This window comes from Kryptolebias marmoratus, linkage group LG13 (genome assembly GCF_001649575.2).
Source record: "Kryptolebias marmoratus isolate JLee-2015 linkage group LG13, ASM164957v2, whole genome shotgun sequence".
NCBI classification, from domain to species: Eukaryota; Metazoa; Chordata; class Actinopteri; order Cyprinodontiformes; family Rivulidae; genus Kryptolebias; species Kryptolebias marmoratus.
The window spans coordinates 8,547,340-8,570,660 of record NC_051442.1 but is presented as its reverse complement, the minus strand read 5'-3'; the positions used below and the strand labels follow the sequence as shown (position 1 = coordinate 8,570,660).

Below are 23,321 nucleotides of genomic sequence, written 5' to 3'. Positions count from 1 at the left end.
ACAATGAGGGCGGAGCTTTGCGTGTGAATGGAAACACAAACACGAGAGGTATGCGTTTCCGATAAGGCGACAGGCGGCGAAGTAATCGATACAGGCAGGCTCCAGCTGCATTTCAGATAAATAAAAACTGAACTTTTCTTTTTCGTACGCTTTAAAACCCGGATGAAAGAAGCGAAGACGTCCAACGTGCGTACGTCGTCACGTGGTTCCATGAAGTAGCAACGCCCATATAAGGAAATCCGACACCCTCAGTCTATTACTGCTTTTGTTGGGACCTTTTTTATTTACACACAAACTGCTTTATTCATCATAAAGAAAGGGAGAGGATTTCAAACTTTCTTTCAAGTGTACATGTACTCAGTGATCTGAACCTGAAGGTGGAGTGTCAAATGTAACATTAGAAAATGTTATTTTCAATATCTTATTCTCATGTTACTTGTTGATCATGCAAAATCTCACCACTTAAATGTGTTTTATTGTATTCCAGGACATAATGCTTGTAAATAAAAGATACATACACACATATACATAGGTTAAAAGTTATATCAAAGCCATAGACATGTATTATAATATAACACTTTAATATGTTTTCCTTACTTGTCCATGGTCTGAAAATAACATTATGCACAGTGCAAGATGATGATGTAAGATGTGTTTCGAATGACTCTCGGCTACTACCACATTAGATTTTAGCAGAATATCTGTAAAATTGACAGAATTATGGCCATTTTTGTGTTGGTTGTGGAGGTCGTTTAAACGGATTAGCTCCATGTGTCAGTGAAAGTTTCGTTAACCTATTAACCTGAGCCAACACAAAAATAGCTAGAACAGTCAAATTTACAAATACTGAGCTAAAGTTTGATGTGATAGTAGCTGAGAGTCATCCTTAGTGCAAACACTAACAGATCACAAGAGATCTTGCAGTATCGCATGACATAATTTATAAGGTTTGACCAAATCAGGTATAACTCCGTCTCTTCTTAACATAAGATGATCTCAGTTTAAAACTCTGGCATGAAAGGCAGCAGGCGACATACATTCCTTTAAGGAGGTCTTTTACTTTCCTGTTTGACCATGCCGTGAACCTAAGCAGAGGTAACTTGAAATAAATGAACGTGTAAGTTGTACGAACTCCATTTTCTGTCTCCAACCGTCCCTCCCTTGTCCACTGGTGCTATAGTTACCATTCGTCTCACCTTTTGTCCGAGCTCAGTCACACTGCTTTGGGTTGCTCTTTCAATTCACTTCCACTTTATCAAGCTGATCCAACTGGGTGTCTCGGCAAACACGGTGAAGCGCCACGGACGCTAACAAAACACCACCTAATCTCTGCTCTGGCTCTCTGTGCCCGTCCTGTCTGCTCACTTTCATTACTCGGGACAAGGCCAACACATCAAAGCTCACTGGTTTTATAGGTCACGGTGTTCACACGTCACGGCTCGGCATATGTACCTCAGATATCATTATTTCCTCCTTTTTTTTTGGTTTTATCAGTTGCACATGTATTTATGGCTTGTATGTTTTAGGCCAACACACCCCTCTCAAACCTAGTTGTCATTATTTTGAAGTTCTTCTCATGTGGAAACCTTAGTTGTGTCTAATTAGTCATAGCTACACTGGACTAAAAACTGCATTTGACTGCTGAGAGCTGAGTGACATTAAAACTTCCTTAAGAAGCTGGAACTTGGTTGCGAAAACTGAACAAAGCAGAACGTTATCAAGCAGCTAAAAGAAGCAAAACACTAGCTAAATGCTAAAAGTACGTATTTCTATGGGGAAAATGTTTGAAAATGAAGTTAAATATTTTAAAAAGTATAATAGTTACAAAAACCAAAAGTCATGGCACCCATCTGTTGAATGATCTAAACATTTTGATCTATGAATAGCTAAAAGTATGCAGAGGTTGAACGAACAGAAAAATGTAAAATGGGAACACAGCAGTGTGAATGCTGAATTGGTAATCACATTCAGTTCATGATGTGCATCACAAGATCACTATTCTTGGAAAGGTTTAATCCACCTGTGGTCCGAGTTTTAATCCCCTCGTTTCCTGAAGACCGGCGGCAGCAGGACGAAGATTAGAGGCCTTGAAAAGTCCAGCCGAAGTCAAACAACCGGCGCTCATTATGACCCGTCTGCCTTATTCTGTGGGTCACTTCTGTTCTTACGCTGCAGTCTGTTTTTAGGGCTTTGGTATTAATCTGCAAATAAGATCTTGCAAATGTGTGAAAGTGAAGCAAGTGAGAACTATTCAGCAGTCGTAGCATCAGGAAAGAGGAAGTTGTGTAATTTCTGTTACCGAAAAGCAGAATTGTTTGGCTTAACGTTTCTGTCATTTATACAAAAAGTTATACAACAGCAATCCAACTCTCAGCTGTTTGTTACTTTCTCCACATATTTTGTTTTTTCTGAAAAACCCAATGTCGATCAAAAGTCTATAATTACTGTTCAATTTCACTGAAACGTTTGAGAATTGGAATTAAAGATGACTGAAGGTACCCAGTTTGAAATATAAAAAAATAAGACCGCATAATAGTAATAATTTAGTAGCTTCACGTCTAAATAACTCCACTTAAAGAACCGCTTTACATGAAAAAGATTAGCTCTGAATTCAAATTAAGATACAGTAAATCAAAACATTAAAATCGGTTTAGCAAAATAGGCACAACCTGTAACCAAAAACAATTTACAAAAGCTTCTTTTTATTTTATTAACTTTGTGAAAGGTAGATATTAAACATGAACATAATGGGATGCTTCCTAAAGTAAGATATAAACCTAAAAACGTGGCAACAATATGCTTTTTTTTTTCTTTTAACATCATACGTAACCTGTCAACATGCCTGCAACTCAAAAATATTGAAGTATTCCTGACAGTTTTAGTCATTTTCCACATCGACTTAACCCTGCTGAGCAAAGCAGAGTATCGGGTAGAAAAGAAATCAACATTTGAATCGAGAAAACATCCAAACTCCACTCAGAAAGTCACCAGCCGAAGTGATTGTGAGGCAACGTGTGCCGACCACCGTCCCACATTACAGCCATCTGTTTCTAATCAAACGTTTTCATCTAAAACATTAAAACCCTCTTCTTTTTGTAGCTTCTTGGTCAGCTGCTTGGACTATCCTGATCCTTAGTGACAGACGAAAACCACAAACTGAAAAAAGTGACTTAATTTAATTTTTACCCCCTCCTCCCCGAGGCTGAAAAGAGACAGGAAGCAGCAGGCAGCAGAAAATTTATTGGTGGGCTGATTGAACGAGGAAGATCCTCGCCATCCAAAGTGGAACTGTAGTGACAGCATGTAGTATTACACTTTACAATATCAGTAAAGCATTAAATGACAAAAGAAAAGCACATATTAAATCTTATGTTATGCATCTTATGTACCCCCAACAAAACAACGAATATGCATCTGAACCAGGAGCAACCGGTTGTGACGGACTGTTCATCACAGTGCTGAGACATGCTGACTATCATTCCAACTATTCGATTTGTCTGGGTCCAACGGGGAAACAATGATTGAGTAACAGAGTCGCTAAAATAAGCAATCCAGAGGAACAGCACTGACAGAACGTAAACTTCAAAAAGAAAAAACATACTGACTGGAATGATGAGTTGCCGTCTTTTTTTTTTTCTTTCAGGATGCTACATGTTGCTCAACTTTGGGATGTGTACCATGAAAACAATCACGCTCTTTTCTAGCGAACAAAAACAACAAAGAAAGCAGATAATTATACTCCTTTCAAACTAATCCTTTGAAAAATATACAGAAAGGCATAATGATCATCGTTTAATAAATCATGGCATGACTAAAATATATAATTAGCAGTTTGATTTCTTAACTGATGACAAAAAAATAATAATAATGTACAGGCAGGATGTTGAATGACCAAATAAAGACACAACATGAGCTTTTTTCTTTTTTTTTTACATTGGACTTTAGTTTTACGGAGCAGTGTTTCTCCAGAATGCTGTAGATAATTTGCACTTTGACGTTCCCATCAGCTTTAGAATTACGTGACGTAGAAATAAATGTAGATGCAGCTGTCTCTGTTGTCTTTGTGAGAAAAAGAGAAAAACAGGGCGTGAGACGTAAACACCAACACTCCTTGGTGATCACACACACAAAAAATATCACAAAACGAGAGCGTGTCCATACAGCTCAGCAGCTTCACATCTTCCCCAGATTGCCTCTGATTAAGCAGTGCATTGTGGGTTTATTTTTCTATCAGGTGTAGCCGTTGCCTGGGCTTTAACAGTTTACACGAGGGCCCTCCATATTAGCTGTACTCTTGTTTTAAGTTACCACAAATATTACCCAAGAGCCGTGGAATAACACCGGACATGCTGACTCCTGCAGTTCTCTTATATATACGAGCATGTAAGCATTGCCCAAGACAAATCCAGCTATTTTCTTTAGCTTTAAAGTACCCAGGAGCTTATTAAAAGAAGAAAAAAAAAAAAAAGACAGGCAGCAGGAAACAAACTGTGCAGCTCTAAGAGGAGCTTTTACGTTACAAAAGGACCACATGCAGTGTTTTAAATCAAAACCTGAACCCCCCCCCAATGTGAGCTGTGGGACTGCTGACCACTGAAACAGAGACTCGCTGGAACGGCCAGCCACAGTGCAGCCTACTGCTGTCCTGGAGAGAATGTGTGCCGCCATTTTGGTAGGTGCTACGTGGCGTCCTGGCAGAAGACTGTGAATACGAGGGGAAGAACTAAACACTGCCAAGAAGCCCAATGTTTTGCATTAGTTATCAAACATATTTATCAGAACATTTACCTTTTTTTCAATGGATGTACTAATATAATACATGGTATTCTTAACATAATAGAGGTAGTCTCTCTCTCTAGACCATACTGTTCTAATTACTGTAAAGGAAGGCACTGAGTGTAGGCATACCAGCTAGCTGAAAAAAATTAGCTATTTGTCTACAAACCTGTTGAATATTTACCTATAAAATGGGTAGTGTATAGCCAGATAAAAGCTCAGTTATCCATGTTTAAATACTGAAATGCACATAACTCAAGGCCTAAATGTTTCCTGGAATACGGGGAGCAAAAATAACTACATCATTTAAGTTTAAGTTATTATTCCGAGTGCAATTAATTACACACACTAGTAGCAGAGCTCTGGTTAGACCATAAAGTACATATTTACTTCAAGAGCAGTTATGTAATTGGTAATTTTGTCATGTTAGGATGTTGAATTTGGGTTTTTACTGCTGCTAATGCTTGACTGGGCTTTTTGGGAGGCTCGTTAGAGAAAACTATCATCCAGTTTTCACAACATTAACAATATGTAAGTAAAATGAGGCTATTTCTATCCATCTTTAGGCTGCTGACAGCATACAGCACGCACAAGGTAGCACCAACATGTATACAGTACACAATGATAGACATAGCACCTAGCAAGATGGCGGACACAAGTCTCATGGCCATTCTAGTGTGTTTCTATTTGAGTGGCTGCTGAGCAACAAATTTCAACATTACGCATCATGCATTGCATTTTTTCCCCATTCTTTTTCCAAATGGAGACTTTAATTTAATTAATAAACAGAAAATTGAAAAAAACAAACAAAAAACAATATATTATAAATAGTGGTTGTTACATGTAAGGACATCATATTCTTAGTTCTTTAGACAAACTGTGCCTAATGAACTGTAGATGTTGACAGGAAAGTCCTGCCAGCAGACTTAGATGTAAGGTGTAAAGTGAACATAAATGTACAGATTATTATTACATAATGGTAAATTTAGTTTTTTTTTTTTTTGCACAATACATCCATGTCTGAAAACGTCCCCGATCTGAATCAGCAGACGGGGCGAAATATATAATGGTGATCAAATGATGCAGAGGAAATATCCCAGCAAGACAAAACAATAATAGAGAAAGCATGCAAGTGTGCCATGCAGGCAAGGATTAGTGCAACTGATTATGAGCACGTGTCTGTATTAGTCTGAGGAGGAATGCTTCAAAAGAGCTCCTGTTAGAGGTGATGTACAGAACGTGGTTCCCCATAAAACAATAGTTCACATAACAGCAGAAAAAAGGGACGGTTTGTCTTTTTTAACATGTCTTATGTTACTGGACTCTGAACTGCAAGCCAGATTATGTGACAGGTGAGAAACTTCAGAACACCAAATTGTTTTTAAAAGTTGATTTAAATGATTTTATCAGCCTGCTGTGAAGTTGTGCTAAAACTGGATTGCAGAATATTTCTTTTCTTTTGCAGCACACCTTAATTACTTCATCTTATTTGGGAGAGATTAAAGTGACGGTTCAGATCTTTTGACTTGGGGTTCTGTATATATAAACGATTAATATCTTACCTGCTGTAGATAGCTCTTTTAAATAGCCTTAGTATGGAGAAATAGGCGTTTATTCTGAGCAAGTTAACAAGCTAATGGCTAGTCCGAGTAGGTCCGAGTCTTAAAGCACCACCAGTGTAAAAGATTCACTGTTTTCACACAAACTCAATTTTGATAAAATCTTACATGGCTGTCAATTTCACACTGCACATTTATTTACATGGACAGCTAGCTGTAGCACTTCATCATAACCTGAGGCAGGACTATCTAAACATTTCTGCCACAATGTTTGTATATTTAAAATTAGAATGAAACCATTTCTCCAAACAGAGGTTGTTCAAAGAGCCATCTACAGCAGGTAAGATATCAATTGCTCATAATTTCTTCTCAGAACGCCACACCAGAAGAATTGTACTATCCCTTTAATGGTTCTAATGCACATATGGGAGGTATATTTAGATGACAAATTGAACCACTGCAGTCAAATCGCTTTCAAAATGTATATATTTAGCATTATATCACTCAGTTATCTGTGAACTATCGCCTTTAGTGATTAGAGCACCCATGCAACCACCTTTAACTTTCCGAAAGCTCTTATAGACAGAATAAAATAAAGCAAACTTACTTCATTCATACCTAAAACAAACAAACAAACAAAAACACAATAAAAAAAGAGAACAAAACAAGATCAGAATTCTCATTAACAATCTGCATGCACCCCTAAGGTAGACATTAGCCCCGGCACACACATTTAGACATCGTTCTACTTTATTCACATTATATTACAACCACGAATATGTGACACTTACTGAGAAACGTCTCACTGTATCGCGACAATAATTTACTCTTCAAGAGTTGTAATTAAGAGACAAATATTCCTGATACAATGGCTACGACTGGGAATGTTGTCTGAAACGTTGTAGCAGAAGAAATGCCAAGAAAAATGTTGCAATAGTAATAATAATAATAATAATATACAGAGTGAAAAGAGGAGGCAAATAAAGCAGAAAGAGAGACAGACAGACAGAGAAGTCGTGAGGGAAGCTAAAAGCAAGAGGCAGTCCGGTCTACACCCCCCCCACCCACTGCTTCACCCCCACCATTTCCCTCGTAAGGCTAGTGTCGTACTTTTCCTGGAATGTAGTTACGGTCAATGGTTTCCTCTTGCAGAAACATGTGAAGACAGCGCTCGTTCTGGGCCAGGGGGTGACCTGCAATTCTACAGACACACACACACACGCACACACACACAGACCGATGGCAAAAAAAGAAAGAAGTGAAACTCAGCTCATTAAAAACTACTTTTCATGGAAGATCACATGAAAAGTTTAGTTAGATACAGTGGTTCTTCACCACAGAGCATCAAGGCTGTGTGTGGACCCAGACAGACTAACTCTGGTGAATATCTAAAATTCTGTTTTGACATTTTCTCTCCATCTAAAGAAATCTGGAGCTAACACAAGGAATTTAACCAGATTTAACAACAACAAAGTAGTCCTGTAGTGCTGTCCTTTCCCTCCCTCTCCCGCAGCACACTACAGAGCCCAAGCAGATATTCTTAGTTTAGAGGATGTGAAGCTGGCTGACCTGTTGATGAACTGCTCCAGGCCCGATCGCCGCTCCTCAATGAAGGACTCCTCAAAAAGGCCCTCATCACTACGGAATGGCAACTGTCTCTTCAGGGCTTTGCCCGGCAAAGGCGGTACTACAATCTGAATGTGATGAAAGGGGGTTGTAAACAACAACAACAACCAAAGTAATTGAGAAGAATTTAAAATCTAACAGCTACAGGGTCAAAACAGCAAATGTTTCCACTAATAAGAGGGCCAAACGTAAGAGATAAAATCACAGGCCAGGTAATTACAACTACATGCTTACTCAGCCAGCCTCCTGGTTATTAACCTGCATGAGATTACTGTTTACTCACCTTACTGTCTCTTTCCAGCTCATTCTTTAACCATTCAAAGTCACTGTATCTTCTCCTCACACAAGAGTCCTTCAATTTGAAGATAGGAAGGTTTGTCTATGTGGAGAAAAGAAACAAATCTGAGCACACAGCCTCCTGAGCAGCAGGAAAATATTCAGACTAAAAGACAAATATTCGATCTCTGAGGTTATATCTGGTGCTGATTTACTTAGGCTAAAGGTCGTATTGTTCTTTTGCTGTGGTGCCCAGGAGTTACCATTTCATACTTATGCACTTACCATTGTATTTCTGCTCGTTTATTCCCATAACCTGTAATCTTAACAAAATTTCAACCCTTAAACAAAAATGGTTTCCTGTAACTTTGGATTATCGATCCTCTATCTTAATTTCCATTTACTCTTTAATTTATTGCACTTACTTAGTGATCCTAGCCCTAATCTGAACCAAATTCTAACCAGATGAGTAGATTATAGTTTTATAGATTACTGCCAAAAACTGCAAAAGTACAAAGTATGCAGCATCCATTAAGGATGGGCAGTGATTTTATAATATTTGGAGTCTTTAAAATGGGTAAATTTGAAGAATTATTGTGTCTGTCACAGCAGTTTTATTCATTTATTTTAAAACGAACGCTGACGTGCTAAGATGTTTCCTGATGGTGCTTTATTTGACACGGCACTCACCACCATGTACATTTCTGCCATCGCAGTTTATTTCGAAAAGGAGTACAAAGTGGAAACTGCAGTCATGGGTGAGCTCAGCTGTACTGTCACAGTACACGCTCCCCCCCCCCTCTGCAGTGATGAAAGTCAAAGAGGGATCATCGGCGAGCCGATTTGGCAGCGGCACACGTCTCGGCTCAAATATCTGAAGAAAAACTGTTGAATTATCGACAGTTTGCTTAAAATGCAACACCAAAAACATTCATGTACTTTTTGACCTACTAATTAACGCAGATGTGCTCGATTGTAAGATTACAGGTTGTCACAGATGTAGCCAGTGCTACTTTCAAGTCACACTTTGTCTCATTTTTAACTGAGAATTTTCAACTTCATACACTCTGAAACGTGTCCCCAACACCAGCATGCGAAAAATGCACCTTTCCTTTAGTTTAAAGTTTGCTGCTTTTGGAGCCCATGTCCAAAAATAATCAACAAACACTCTTCGGTGCATTAATTCAGCCATGTGGTGTGTTTTTAGTGTTTACAGATCGATCACCCCGTACATGCAAAAGGGTTCCCCTGTTTGTAGACAGAACATATGCTGAGAGCTGTAATTAGACACAAAGCTTCCCAGTCAGGGATGGCTGGTTGGACTGGGATGGCTTTAATTGGATCTTTCTCCACCCAGCAGAGAGTAACTCATAGTAAAGAGGGGGAAACTCTCAGGCAGCTGCTCCACAAAATGAAGGAGACAGGCCTGATAACTTGCAAATTACGCAAATACAGCGTCAGCATCAGGTTCCTTATGTGGTCTGGAAATGTTGCTGTGTTTGTGAATTTTCAGTGTCACACTTTTACAATCTTAACTGCACAAGGAAGTGTGGTATGAGTGTTTTTTCTTCTTCTTAAAGCTGATGCATTTAGTCATCAACAACAGGGATTTTAATCAGTGGCCTTATTAAGCTTTAAACGCCTTGTTTCCCCCCTTTACATAAAATCACCATATATTTCAATACAACGCGTTAGTTTAGCATGTAAATATCCATTTCATTCATAAAAGGCAAGACCATGGTAGACTAGTTATTCCTTAAGTGCTACTTAAGTTAGCAGTTAGCTTCCTGTTGTTGTTTGTTTGAACTCCTAATTTCTTTTAAGTCTCTAAACGTGTTTTACTTTAAGCAATTTAAGTTAAATAAACACACAGCTCTGGTCTAAAAGACACTCAACTGCAGTGTTGTACTCGAGTGGATTGATACGAGTCCGCTTTCATCGTGTACGTTCAGGAAACTTCTACCCTGCTAACAGCATCAGCCGCTCTCCGGGCGAACAACAAGCCAGGCCGCAGACAAAACACCGGCCTCTGAGTTTTAGTCGCGCGCCGCCTCGAGTCACCTCGGGCGGCCGCCGTCAGCGTCACAGCCGCGTCTTCCGGGCGCGGACTCTAAGTGTTAGCGGCTAAGCGTGCTAGCAGCTAGCTTAGCGAACGAAGCTAATTCCGCTGTAGCGCGTTTCGGGGGTTTCGTGCTTCGACACCTACCCTCATGCGAACTTCATAAGTTGTGTAACGGTTCCGTCCAACTCCCACGATCTGTGGATCGTAAACGTCTATTTCCAGGAAATTGCTCGGGGGGCCGTAAGCATCCGTCAGATCCTGGGGCTTGGAATTCAACCGGCGGGTATCTGCTACTACAGGATCTGTCATTTTTTTTCCTCTTTGCCCCCCACCTGTAAAATTTAGATGAGCAACGGAGAACGAGCGTCGAGCCGACTAAATGCAACGCGAACCCTTCAATCTCATCTGAAGGCGACAAACAACCTGGGAAGTAGCTCTCTTTTCTTGCGGGGCCAGCCGCCCTGCGCCCTGCCCTTCTTGAATCTGGAAATGCGCTCAATCAGTTTCGTGCTGAGCTGGAAGCCCTGCGCTCCCCCTAACGGACACTGGGCTGATATCATGAGTCACTTCATTTGTGAACAGGTAAGACGATCAGCAGGAACACACTCAGGTATGAAGGGTTTTTTTTTTTTTTTTTTGGTGCCAGAAGGCCCTTTGTCCTTTTTATTATGTTTGAATGAGGTATGTACGGGGCCCCGCAAGGGCCATGTCGGAAAATAAATATTGCGTTCCCTTGTAATAGTTAGACTAACACATATGTGTCTGCTCTCCTGCATGTTTCAGATGTTCTTGCTTTAAAACACCTGATTTAAATGGCTGACTTGTGGACTTGTTTCTGGAGAACATGATGATTTGACGATGAGGTATTTAAACCATTTCAATTAGGTATGTTGGGGCAGGAAACAACTAAAACTTTCAGGACAGTGGCCCATGAGGTCTCAGTCTTTTGCTGCAAAGATGCTTCACATCACGTCTCCTAACTCCAGGAAGTCTGAACTTGATTCCTCCTTCCCTGACAGAAACTAGAAGGTAGGTGGGGGACAACGACCTCGGCGAGACACCTGTCAAAAACGTAGTTTAATGCGAGAGAACACAGAACTGTTTCTTTTTCTAGGGATGGGAAGTCTGTATGTAGTCTGTATTTTGCCAAGAACAATAAATTAAATAGTTAAGATAGCAGCTTTAATATCTAATACTGTTAAAGTTGATTCTTAAGGATGGAAAACTTGTTATCATTTGAACAAGTGTAATATAGCAGTTGATAGCAGAATTTCAAATACAATACAATCAAAATGAAAGGAAGTACCCAAGTATTTGTTAGCAGGGTAAACGTGTGCATTTAGGACTGAGCAAAGCAACCTCATGGGGTGAGACAGTTTCTACCACCAGAACCAGAAAATATCTGCTGAAGAGATGACTAATGGAAGATTTAGATCATTCATTCATTCATTCATTCATTCATTCATTCATTCATTCATTCATTCATGTCAATGTAGGTGTCACTCGAAGCATCAGGCTGTCAGGATCAGAGAGTTGAATCAGTTTGACCTCAGATTCACATTTTACATGGAAATTCAACAGAGTAAAGACAAATCACCAAGTTTTAGTTAGGTATTGTGAAGTATAATTAAACTTTGATTGCTAAAATGGTGTTACCTTTAGCTGAGTTGTCTGTCTCCATTCGGTTGAATGTTTAATAAATGTGTGATTAATGGTTGAACCTCTGGTTTGAGACTCATTTGTGTGTCCGTCTTTTCTGCAACAACAAAGTTATGATGAGGGAAACAAAGTAGTGAGGTGAAATTCCTCTGAAAAGATTAAATACTTGTTGCCCGACAGTATAATTAAGCATTTGCAAAAGGTTTAATGTATCAGCTGCATGAAGAAAAGCTCTATAAGTAAACACGAGCCTTACCAACCACGTTTATTTTTTATTTTTGTGATGCAAGCATCACATATCTGATAAGTTTGCGTTTGTGGCACCAAAAGAACATTTAGTGGGTTTTTGTTTTTCTGTCAGAAGCTGCACAGACACAACTGATGTGTGGCTTTTTGTCTGTTCTCAGTATGCATGGGTGAAAGCCAAATATGGCAGTTATGGTTGAAAACCTGACGTGTTTAAAAGGCCCATATGTTCAAAACGAGGGTTGGGGATATTTACCAATCACTTTTAACATTATCACCTTTAAGAAAAGAGTGAAATATAACACAAGGAAACAAAATGTTACATTTGTATTGTTCCTGGTTTAAAACTATAATTTTCCAGTTTTTTATAACTAAACAAAATGAAAAAAATTGATGTCAAAACTTGTGGTTTGACAATTAATTTGATGTTTGAATGACAAATGACAGGAAACGCTGTTTGGTCAATAATTTGTTATATTTTTGCATTGATACATAATTTAATCGCTACAATGAGGTAAAATTGAGTATTTTCCTTCTAAATTGCAGAAATCCGAAGCTGCCTTACCGATGCATTCATGTCGCACATGCGCATATCCGAGGATCGATGCAAACCGGTTAATCTTACCATAACTATAATTTTCCCATCATGGCTCTTTTGGGGCTCCGTAGTCGTACAGAACAACCAAAGAGAGTAAACACATAAAAAACGACCACAAAACGATAACAAATAAATGTTGGCCAAAAAGACCAATAGAAAGATAAAGAAAAGTCACAAAAATGAGACATAATGTACAAAAGCTTTTAAAAAACTGAGTAACATCTGTAAGGTGTACCAAAACATGGAATAGAAGCTCCTTTCTGAATGGTTTGTGGTTTTGCTTCCACAACAGGAAGTTAAGGCCTTTAAATCATCTGTGACCTCCCTGTGTTTTTTTTCCTTAGACACACGGTACTGAACTCCACTTTTAAAAAGTGACACCAGAATCATAAACATCGAACACGGTTAAAACCAGAAGCACAAACCTCCGCCAAGACCCATTATCACTGTGATGACATTATGGGACCAATAACATCACAATGGTGCCTCAGCATTTCTTGAAAATGTCATCAGAATCGTTACTTTTTAAGTAATCTCATGCCCAGACAAACACAAGCTACCGAAAACATGCATGTCCTCGGCAGAGGTCAAATATTACAAATATACGGTAAAAAAGAAAGTCATAAATTGGAAACAAAAAGTTCATTTTGTCAATACGATGGTATATTTATCTGCACGCTGGAGTCTAATGTTGTCTCAGTCTGCTCACATTTTTACAGCCCATAAGTAAATATCTGAGTATAATTAAGTGGAATAATAAAGCTATGTACATTCAGCGTAATCTCAACTGGTGGAAAATTAACACAACGAAGAAGCTCAGGTTTGTGTAACTCTTGCTTTGCATCTCAAATGTTACAGAAAGGCTAAAAAACTCTAACTTTAATGTTTTCAACAGATTGTCTTTCTTACAAATTACACAAATATTGGAAGAGAAGAAGCTGCTCTGGAAAAAAAATAAAGATGAGTGAGATTAAATCTACACAACACTTGTGATAGCCCTAAGGTACTGATGTGTAATAATATGACATGCAGTGTTTCGCCTAGGCAACTGGTCTTAGGGGGAGGGGGGCATACGGCAAGAAACAAAACAAAAAAAAAACAGGCTTCAACAAGTTTTTTTTGTCCATTGTTATTTTTTCAGCCTGTTTATGCTGTCTATATAGTGGACAGAACATTCATATGTGGGAAAAAAATCTATCTATCTTATCTATCTTATTCATCCATCCATCCATCCATCCATTGCTTACCAAGCTCAGTCTTATACAGCCAGGGGGAGTATTTCCCCTCAGCCAGCCAAGCCAGGTCAAAACCTTTTTATCGGTGATACCTGGATTTTTGCTGGTCAAGGGCAGGGCATGAAGCTCTTGGGCTCCTTTCTGTTCTTGGACCTTCTTCAGGTGAACCAGGAGTGGGAGAGCTCCTCCTGGTGCTCCCCGCAGCAGAGAAAGTGCTGCCATCAGAGCGACTTTCAGCACATTTAAAAAAATGGAGATATTCTTGCTTCTTGCTTTGCAGGTTTTTGGGGGGGACACAATGTTGTTGTTTTTTTTTTTGCTCTCTCTGTTTGCTGGCGGGAGCGTTTGTTCACCTGTGTGAATTACATGTTTGCGAGACACCTAAAAAAATCGTTAATGTGGTTTAGATGCTGTATTAGCTGTAAATTCCAAATCACCTGCTTTTAGACATCCTAAATATTGGTATTGATACTTTTAAAGTCAACTGGGAGATCCGACAGTAAAGTCTGGATTGTTTAACAAACCCAGCCTTGACCGAGAGGGAGCTTAAACAAAAACCTGCTCCTCCTCAGACGGAGCGTCTGAAGGAGAAGACAGCTCCTCTGAGCTCTTCTCAGCGATGAGGACGGGGGAGTCACTGGGATCTCTGGTGAGGTCGGAGGAGTTGGAGCTGATGCTGTTGGACCGTGAGGCGTGGGCGTCCTCGCTCACAATGCACGCCTGTTCGGTGTACTTGGCTATGAAGTCGTCTTTCATCAGGCCTTTGGAGAACTAAAACCAATCGTTTAAAAAGGAAAAAAAGAAGAAAAATTGGGATAATTATTCACTGATAGTTGCACAGTAGACATCAGAGTTATCAGTGAGGTTTTCTCACATTTCGTACAGACATGGTAGCCAACAGAGAAACATGGTCTGTTTCAAAGGAAATTATGGGGGTTACAAGACAAAGGGTTATTTGTGAAGACATACCTGTTCTAAAACGTAGGAAGATTATCTGCTATTTTAGTTACTAGGATTGCTAGACAGTGTATTTATGAACTAATTTGGTTAAAAATCTCAATTACAGCAGAAATCAATAGTTTTTATTTTGCAGCCAGGGCTCATTGTGACTCATTTAGCAGCAAAGGTTAATGTTGTTTACAGATAAAAAGAGGTCAGCATGGAAACATAAAAACATAGCATCTTTTCATCTCAGTATAAATTCAGTTTATCATCATGAGCACGATGAGAATCCCATGCACTGTTGGACAAAACACAATTTTTGAATAAGTTCAGCCTTATATTACCACAAGCACAACTGTCTGAAAGCTAACTAATCAATACTTGTAGGGGAAGTTTGTGTGAAGGTTCTGGATGGTACAAACCTCGATGTTGGAAGAGTTCAGCGAGGGTTTGGGAACAACAGGGATGAGGATGATTCTGAGCCTGAATGGGAGTCAGAAACATGCTGATAATCATATCATCAAAAGGTTTATCTTCTTAGCTCTCCAGCTGAGCGAGGTTAGTCTCTAAAAAGTGACAATTGGTTTGTAAGAAGGAACAATTTGACCTGAATTTCATCTTTCATTTGTCACATCCAAGTGTCAATAATTGTGAATATTTTCCCACCACTTACAATTACTGTAGCTTTAAGCATTTTTACTCAACTGATAAGGATGTTAATGGATAGGTAACATTCATTTTTCCATGCAAAAACAATTTCAGGGTAATGAAATAAGATATAACCAGTTCAATAAAGAGGTGAAGATCTTAACACACAAAACACAAGGTGCCAGGTGGAATATGGAAAAAATGAAACAAAGTAAAGAAAGATGCAAAAAGCCAACAAAGCAGACCTGCTGGATGTAAATCCAGCTAATGGTGTGGAAGTGAACCAGCGGACTTGGACTTTGGGGATTCTCGTGTTGTTCTGTTTAGTTAAAATATCCTGGATAATTCAGAGCATCTATCTCCATTGTCTGTTTATCGTTCATCACCATGAAAGGAGGGCAAGCATGTAATTGCCTGTGTTTGTCTGTCTGTTACCAGTTATCTCATAAACCAGTGGACACGTATTAAAGGATATATCAGAAGGGAATAGCTGGATGTACATCTACAGCTGTTAGATTTTGGCAGTCGACTCAACCTAATCAGCCTCGACAAACACAAAAATGGCTTCAGCACAGTCATTTTTACAGATATCTGACAAAAATGAGCTGCGATAGTAACTGAGACCCATCTCAACACAGCGCTTGCAGATCGCTAGGCGATGGGCGATATGTATTCCTTCAAGGAATGGTAGCCCTGTCATTTCTTAATGTTTTTACGAAACAGTCCAGACACATCAACCAACAGATTCAGTCTTTGGTAAAGAGTCTTTGGACAGCATACAGTCGGACTCAGGTGGATCCTTGTGCAAAGATTAAGAAATCTGAGCAAAAAAGGAAAGGAAGAAATGATCAAATAGTCTTTAAAACCAACAAAGATAGATGAAGGAAGGATTGAAATACTTGGCTGTGGGGCAATACGAAGGCAGATGTTATGTGGAAGAGTGTATAAGAATAATCCTCAACGAAGCAGGAAACTGGTAGAGAGTCAGGAAGAAGAGTTTAACTGATCAGAATATAAAGAGGGACATATCGTCACCTTCTTAAAATAATTGCCTAAGTCATTTTTTGCCATGTTTCAGGAAACACAAAAAAATGAACTATTTGTTGATTGTTGAGATGATTTAGGCAAAAAAATCATTTTTGAAAAAAAATGACTTAGGCAGTTATTTTAAGAAGGTGACGATATGAAAACTAAAACAAACAGACAAAAACAAAAACTCCTGCTAAAACCTCCAAAGCATGATGGGATACCCACCTTTCGTAACGCAGTAAAATCAAGACCAGCAGGATGAGGGTGATGGCCCCCAATGCATAAAGCACCGGGGGCCACACAGCCATCGGCTCATTTATATTTCCATCTGGGAAGGAAAAAAAGAGAAGGGATGTAGCTATTCAGTAATTCTTTTACACTAATTTATCTGCATAAATACAAACTGTAACAAACAGTTTGAGACTTACCTGGGCTCATATTGGAGCCCCAGACCACCGGCTCACTCCAGTCACTCCAGATTTCTGACTTTCCACAGCTGTCAGTAATTCGGCTTCGTACCTGCAGCTCATATCTGGAGCTGCTGGAGGGATATTTGATGGAGTAACTCTGGCTATTAGGAGCAACATCAGAGGACTGTAAAATAAAATGAGTTGATAAAATGAGATAAAAGACTTAAAAGATTAAAAATAGGTATTGCATTATGAAAAAGAAGAAACCAGTTGCCTACCTCCCAGTTGTTGTTATTTGTTCGGTATTGAACTTCATACTGCACACAGGCAGTATTCAAAGTGTTTAGACGGGTCTGGTTCCAGTAAAACCAAAGGTTGAAGTCAGATCCATTTTTTACAGACAGGTTGGTTGGTGGGTTTAACTTGACTGGAGACAGCACAAACAGAAAGGACAGAAAATGTGCTGAAGTTAGTCAGAGATTCTACCTGTCAGGTGGAATCCTTTCAAACCAAACCAACCTTTTCTTTAAGAAATATTTAACTGCTATGAAAAGTGAAGCTTCATTTTATATCACTCAGTAATAAACTTACATACCTCTACTTTTAAGTTGGTGTTCCTGCTTATACGGCTCACTGCCATGTTTCAGGACTGTATAAAATGATAAGAATCTTTTCTCGTTGCCATTTTCTGTTGGCTGAAAACATCCAACGTTGATGCTGTTTTCTACCAAGTATTCAGTACAGATTGTTTCATCATCACCGAAGAACCTGTGCATAAAGAAGGTTTAGGTACTCATACAAAGGCTCCACAGTAATTGTAATTTATTAGTGTTGTAATCTATCTAATCTGTGGTAAGAATATTAGTTCTTGTAAGTTTTATAATGAAATAATAAAACAGATTACATAAACATGTTAGAATTTATTTTAACAACTGTTTTTCAGTTTTATGTCTTCAGTTGTTTTGGTAAGTTTCTTGGTGATTAATACGAGTATTTCTTATTGATGGGGAAAACCAAGTTTGAGTCACCAAGTAACTGCACATGGAAATACATTCTTGAAGTGTTTTCTTCAAGTAACTTTTGGAGAACTCTAAATTCAGAACATTTAAATTTAAAAGAAACTTGAAGCTTGGTCTTTATGGTTCATTTTGTTTGCAAAGTATTATAATTTGTGTTTTTATCTCAAGTATAAGATGCTTTTATCACCAGGTACTAACCAGCTGGAAAAGGTGTAATTGACCTCTGGAGTCTGCTTTTGTTTCCAGGAGCAGTGAACATTCTCCAAATTCATCATCACACACTTCACCTCTGTCCAAAACACAAGACATTTGCATCATGAATATCGAACTAACGTGTGAATACCTGCAAATTGAAATGAAACTAGCATTCCTTTCTCACCAACCTGCACCAAAGTTTTCAGCTCAGCTCTTCCGTTATCTTTTTTGTCATCATCTGCGGTTCTTTTGGTTGTTGTTTTGTTCTTCTTGTTAATATTGGTTTAGTTTTGTTTTCTTTTGATACATTTTTGGTTTTCGATGATAGCATTTGCTGTTGTTTTCTGAGAGGCTGGCTGAAAGCTGGTCTTAAGTAAAACTAACATCTGTGTTAAAGTTCGTCCGTTTGTTTACACAACAACAGCTGTCGGATTATCTGACACTATTAATACAGAGTCTCAGAGTGGAACTTTTCGCCCCCCCGCCCCCCCATTTGCTTGTCAAAGGAAGCAGCAACTTGTGAAATCTCTCATGTGGGCCACAGATATATATTTTTTTCCATGACGTTTGTACAAAAACTATGATTTCACATACACATACACACACACACACATCTATCTATCTATCTATCTATCTATCTATCTATCTATCTATCTATCTATCTATCTATCTATCTATCTATCTATCTATCTATCTATCTATCTATCTATAGATATACATATACATTTCCCCAAATGACGCACCTGGTAAATTGTGTTTCCAAAGCACTGCACACAAAATATTTCTGTATTTGGGTAATTATGTGTCTGCGATTTCTTTTAAACATTTTAAGAAATGAATATATTCATAATCCCTGTTATATGAAGTAAATATGATTTTAAAATGGTATTTCAGGTTTCTGTGCTGGACAATAACAGAGCAGCCTAAAGTTGGGTTATATATATTTAAAATTTCTGTTGCTTGTAAACATGATTTTTTTCAAGAATAGAATTATTTAAAGAAAAAAAAAGTATTTTTAAGTGCATTTTCACAGAGATTTTTAGCTAAAATAATTCTACTAATCCTTTGACACCATTATTTAAATTCCACAAATACTAAAGCATTTCTGCATTAACCTGCTCTCAAACAAATATTTGAAGCACTTCATTATTTTTTTCCTTGGGTAAAAGTGACCGAGGCTTATTTCTGTGTTGTTTGATATGTTAGCATTTTGAGACCAAACTATACATAACTTAAAAGAGTCCACTGGTTCAGCAGACTATGTCCATCAGAATGACTGTTTTTAAACTTCTAAAACCTTTAAAATGCCGGGGCTTTGCCCCCCTGGGCCCCCCACCAGGGCGTTGCCCCCGGACTCCAATGGGGACCTAAGCAGCCGACATTCCCCCGACTAAAAAGGTCCTTTTTTCTAAATAAATAAATAAACTCCTCACTTAGGATTCTGACCATGTATCCGATCCCTACATGTTTCTTGTAGTGATGGCAGAAATGGAACGTGTTAACACAAGTTAGTTAACATGTTAACATAAAATCAGGTTAAAGATGATAAAATTTAAATAAGTTTTATTTATTATAATAATATTTGTCACAAATATCAGCTACCATAACAGCTCGATTCAAAAGATTATGAAACAGTTCAGACACATCCAAGGTGACTGTAAAAGTTATTATTAATAATATAAAACCAAATTTATGATCTATTAGATCATTTATGCTCTTACCAGGAGGGTTTTTGGCCAACACTTGTCCAATCAGACAGAGCAGCAGAAGGAGCTGAGTCGTCATCGTAGCGGACAAACTCTGAATTCACCGTTTAGTGAGGTTCTTCTTTTATGCTTGACTTCTGCTCAGACTTCCCCATTGTGGCTTTTAGTTTTCTGTCTGCAAGATCAATACTGGGGAGCAACAGTGTGTGACTCTGACATACTGACGTCTGTGGTAAGGTGTTTTGTGTCCCTTTCTGTTTTTTCTGTTGGTAGCTGAGTAATTAGTTTACTTGCGGCACCTTTCAGTTGAATGAATTTATCTAACTTTCACATAGTCCTACTTTCTAGTAAACAAACACCCTTGATACAGTTGTTTTTACCTCTGCCTAGGAGGTTATATTTTTCGGCAGCATCTGTTTGTTTATTTGTTTGTTTTTGGAGGTGATCTGGTCAAAGGTCAAATTTACAGGTGATCCTGTGCTCTAAACTCTGCAACCGTGTAAAGAAGGAAGGTCAAACTGCACAGCCGGACACCTCATGGGTCGAGGGTGATGCCTAATGATTTCAGATTCTGATTCTGTTTAGCTTTTCATCTGCCACCTTCAGACCTAATGCTGATAAAATCAAACTTGAAGTTTCAGGTTCTGATAAAGATCTAGATTTTTTTTTTAAGCCAGATGATGGTAATGTGAAAAGCCTCAGTCGTTTTCTGACAGTTTAACCTTTATATGTGTGGTGTGACAAAATGTGAAAACAGTTCTTTCATGTTAAGTAAAATGTATTCGGCTTCCAGCGCGTGAGTGAATAGTGCAAATATTTGTATGTAACATTATACTGCAATTATATATACTGATAAGAGGTTGTTTATACCTCCTATGTAGTCTGTATTTTGTCAAGAACATTAAATTAAAAGTTAAGATGGCAGCTTTAATATCTAATGCTGTTAAAGTTGATTCTTAAAGACGGAAAACTTGTTATAATTTGAACAAGTGTAATATAGCAGTTGATAGCAGAATTTCAAATACAATACAATCAAAATGAAAGGAAGTACCCAAGTATTTGTTAGCAGGGTAAACGTGTGCATTTAGGACTGAGCAAAGCAACCTCATGGGGTGAGACAGTTTCTACCACCAGAACCAGAAAATATCTGCTGAAGAGATGACTAATGGAAGATTTAGATCATTCATTCATGTCAATGTAGGTGTCACCCAAAGCATCAGGCTGTCAGGATCAGAGAGTTGTATCAGTTTGACCTCAGATTCACATTTTACATGGAAATTCAACAGAGTAAAGACAAATCACCAAGTTTTAGTTAGGTATTGTGAAGTGTAATGATTGCTAAATGATGTTACTTATAAATGCTTATGATAAAATAAAACGAACAAACTAATTATTAAAATAAAACATATGTGCCTAATTAACTGAAAGCGAATGGGGCAGAATTACGAAAGAAAAGCTGTGTCTGTGGGGTGAGGAAGGCTGAAGGCTCCAGGACATCATAACAGGGGCGAGTGAGATGGAAAAACAAGCTGCTGCAGCTGTTTGTGTGCAGAGACCCTAGTCTTGGCCGCGGTTTATAGTATAAAAGAAAAGGGGAACCACCCCAGACACAACTTGTGATTTTGGCGTGTGTGAAGGGGGTTTGGTGAGTTGTCTGTCTACATTCGGCTGAATGTTTAATAAATGTGTGATTCATGATTGAACCTCTGGTCCGAGACTCAAAGTTTCGATGAGGGAAACAAAGTAGTGAGGTGAAATTCCTCTGAAAGGATTAAATACTTGATTCCCAACAGTATATTTAAGCATGTGCAAAAGGTTTAATGTATCAGCTGCATGAAGAAAAGCTCTATAAGTAAACATGAGAGTTACCAACCACGTTTATTTTTGTGACGGAAGCATCACATATCTGATAAGTTTGCGTTTGTGGCACCAAAAGAACATTTAGTGGGTTTTTGTTTTTCTGTCAGAAGCTGCACAGACACAACTGATGTGTGGCTTTTTGTCTGTTCTCAGTATGCATGGGTGAAAGCCAAATATGGCAGTTATGGTTGAAAACCTGATGTGTTTAAAAGGCCCATATGTTCAAATGAGGAAAGTAAATTACGTTTTAATTTTACACAAATCATAACTGGATTATAGAATGGTGTGTGTAAGAAATCGTACAACACAGACAATTCTACTTTTACCGAACCCTAATTACCAGTATTACCAGTTCACACCAGGTAAAATATGCTCCCATTTCTGTGGCAAATGTTTACGATTTCATCTCTGATGCCACAGCTTTTTTTTTCTATCCGTCTTTGTTAATTTCTAGAGAAGCTGACAAATGCATTTTTAAGTCCCCCCCTAAACAATATGTTCTTGAGTCATTTCTATGTTTCATAATTAAAACGTCTTGTCTGTGTTGCTTCACAAAGTTCTTGTAATATGTAAAAGGAAATTCAAACCAGACAAAACACCCAATTAAAATAAAAATGAATAAACAAAATGCACATGTTGTATTAATATATCCCAGACACTAAGAAAAAAAGAGAGGGTTGGGGATATTTACCAATCAATAATAACATTATCACCTTTAAGAAAAGAGTGAAATATAACACAAGGAAACAAAATGTTACATTTGGGTCCTGGCAACACTTTTCTTCAAGCAGGATAAGTTGTTGTGCAGAACATGTGTGCTCGTGGCATTTGTTGAGACTGGTTTACATGGTAAGTAAACTGTAGGAAGCTGGCGTTAATGGGGCCCATGATTAGTTACTGGAAGCAAAGATTGGTGCCAAGAAAATTAACAGAGTGCAAGAAAAAATACAGGCCAGCATGACAAGAACAAGACCTGTCTACTGTGTCCACCACCTCTTACACAGTGACTGCTGGAGATAAGCACCAGCTTCCTGCGACCCGGAGAGGAGAAGTGGGTAAAGAAGATGGATGGATGGATGGATGGATGGATGGATGGATGGATGGATGGATGGATCACAACATCAATAATTATCTTATTTTTCAAACATCAAACAGACATGGAGTTCTGGTTACTGAAATATAACATCAGCTACAGCTGCTGTCGGTGCTAATCCCACCTACATTAACTGCAACTACAGTTAAATTAATGAGTAAATATAGAGCATGTCTTTTTTTCTTTTATTGAAAGATTAAAGATATTACCATGTGAAAGGAAAAGTTAAAAACTTAGACCTGCCAGCTTATTAAAAAGCTGCTAGATCCATCCATCCATCCATCCATTCTCTTCCGCTTATCCGGGGTCGGGTCGTGGGGGCAGCAGCCTAAGCAGGGAGACCCAGACTTCCCTCTCCCCAGCCACTTGGGCCAGCTCCTCC

The 23,321-nt window shown here is 38.6% G+C and overlaps 2 protein-coding genes across 3 annotated transcripts; both read right to left on the bottom strand.

The window, feature by feature from the left end:
- Positions 1-3,221: 3,221 nt before the first annotated feature.
- snx12 (sorting nexin 12) lies at positions 3,222-10,807 on the bottom strand. 2 transcript variants are annotated; one of them, XM_017421386.3, is made up of 6 exons: positions 10,444-10,803; positions 8,245-8,340; positions 7,905-8,029; positions 7,446-7,536; positions 6,943-6,953; positions 3,222-4,059 (listed from the first exon to the last, which is right to left on the bottom strand). In XM_017421386.3, exons 1-5 carry the CDS (start codon positions 10,606-10,608, stop codon positions 6,948-6,950), a joined length of 483 nt encoding a protein of 160 aa, XP_017276875.1. In that variant the 5' UTR covers positions 10,609-10,803; the 3' UTR covers positions 3,222-4,059; positions 6,943-6,947. The 2 variants fall into 2 exon arrangements, with proteins under 2 accessions (XP_017276875.1, XP_017276874.1); XM_017421385.3 differs by lacking the exons at positions 3,222-4,059; positions 6,943-6,953 and having other exon boundaries at positions 7,434-7,536; positions 10,444-10,807.
- A 1,853-nt stretch (positions 10,808-12,660) lies between these two features.
- On the bottom strand, positions 12,661-20,150 carry LOC108238920 (cytokine receptor common subunit gamma). Its single transcript, XM_025007027.2, has 8 exons — positions 20,002-20,150; positions 18,284-18,374; positions 17,662-17,834; positions 17,345-17,493; positions 17,085-17,250; positions 16,882-16,984; positions 15,402-15,462; positions 12,661-14,808 (listed from the first exon to the last, which is right to left on the bottom strand). The coding sequence occupies exons 1-8, from the start codon at positions 20,063-20,065 to the stop codon at positions 14,584-14,586; spliced, it is 1,032 nt and encodes a 343-aa protein (XP_024862795.1). The 5' UTR covers positions 20,066-20,150; the 3' UTR covers positions 12,661-14,583.
- Between the last annotated feature and the right edge of the window lie 3,171 nt (positions 20,151-23,321).

Coding starts and splice junctions, on each gene's coding strand:
- snx12 (XM_017421385.3), bottom strand. CDS start 10,608: ATGACAGATCCTGTAGTAGCAGATACCCGCCGGTTGAATTCCAAGCCC. Junction 8,341..10,443: donor CTTATGAAGTTCGCATGAGG/GTAGGTGTCGAA, acceptor TTCTCCACATAG/ACAAACCTTCCTATCTTCAA. Junction 7,537..7,904: donor CTGGAGCAGTTCATCAACAG/GTCAGCCAGCTT, acceptor GTGTGTCTGTAG/AATTGCAGGTCACCCCCTGG.
- LOC108238920 (XM_025007027.2), bottom strand. CDS start 20,065: ATGACGACTCAGCTCCTTCTGCTGCTCTGTCTGATTGGACAAGTGTTG. Junction 17,835..18,283: donor AATTACACCTTTTCCAGCTG/GTTAGTACCTGG, acceptor CTTTATGCACAG/GTTCTTCGGTGATGATGAAA. Junction 15,463..16,881: donor ATTTTACTGCGTTACGAAAG/GTGGGTATCCCA, acceptor ACTCCCATTCAG/GCTCAGAATCATCCTCATCC.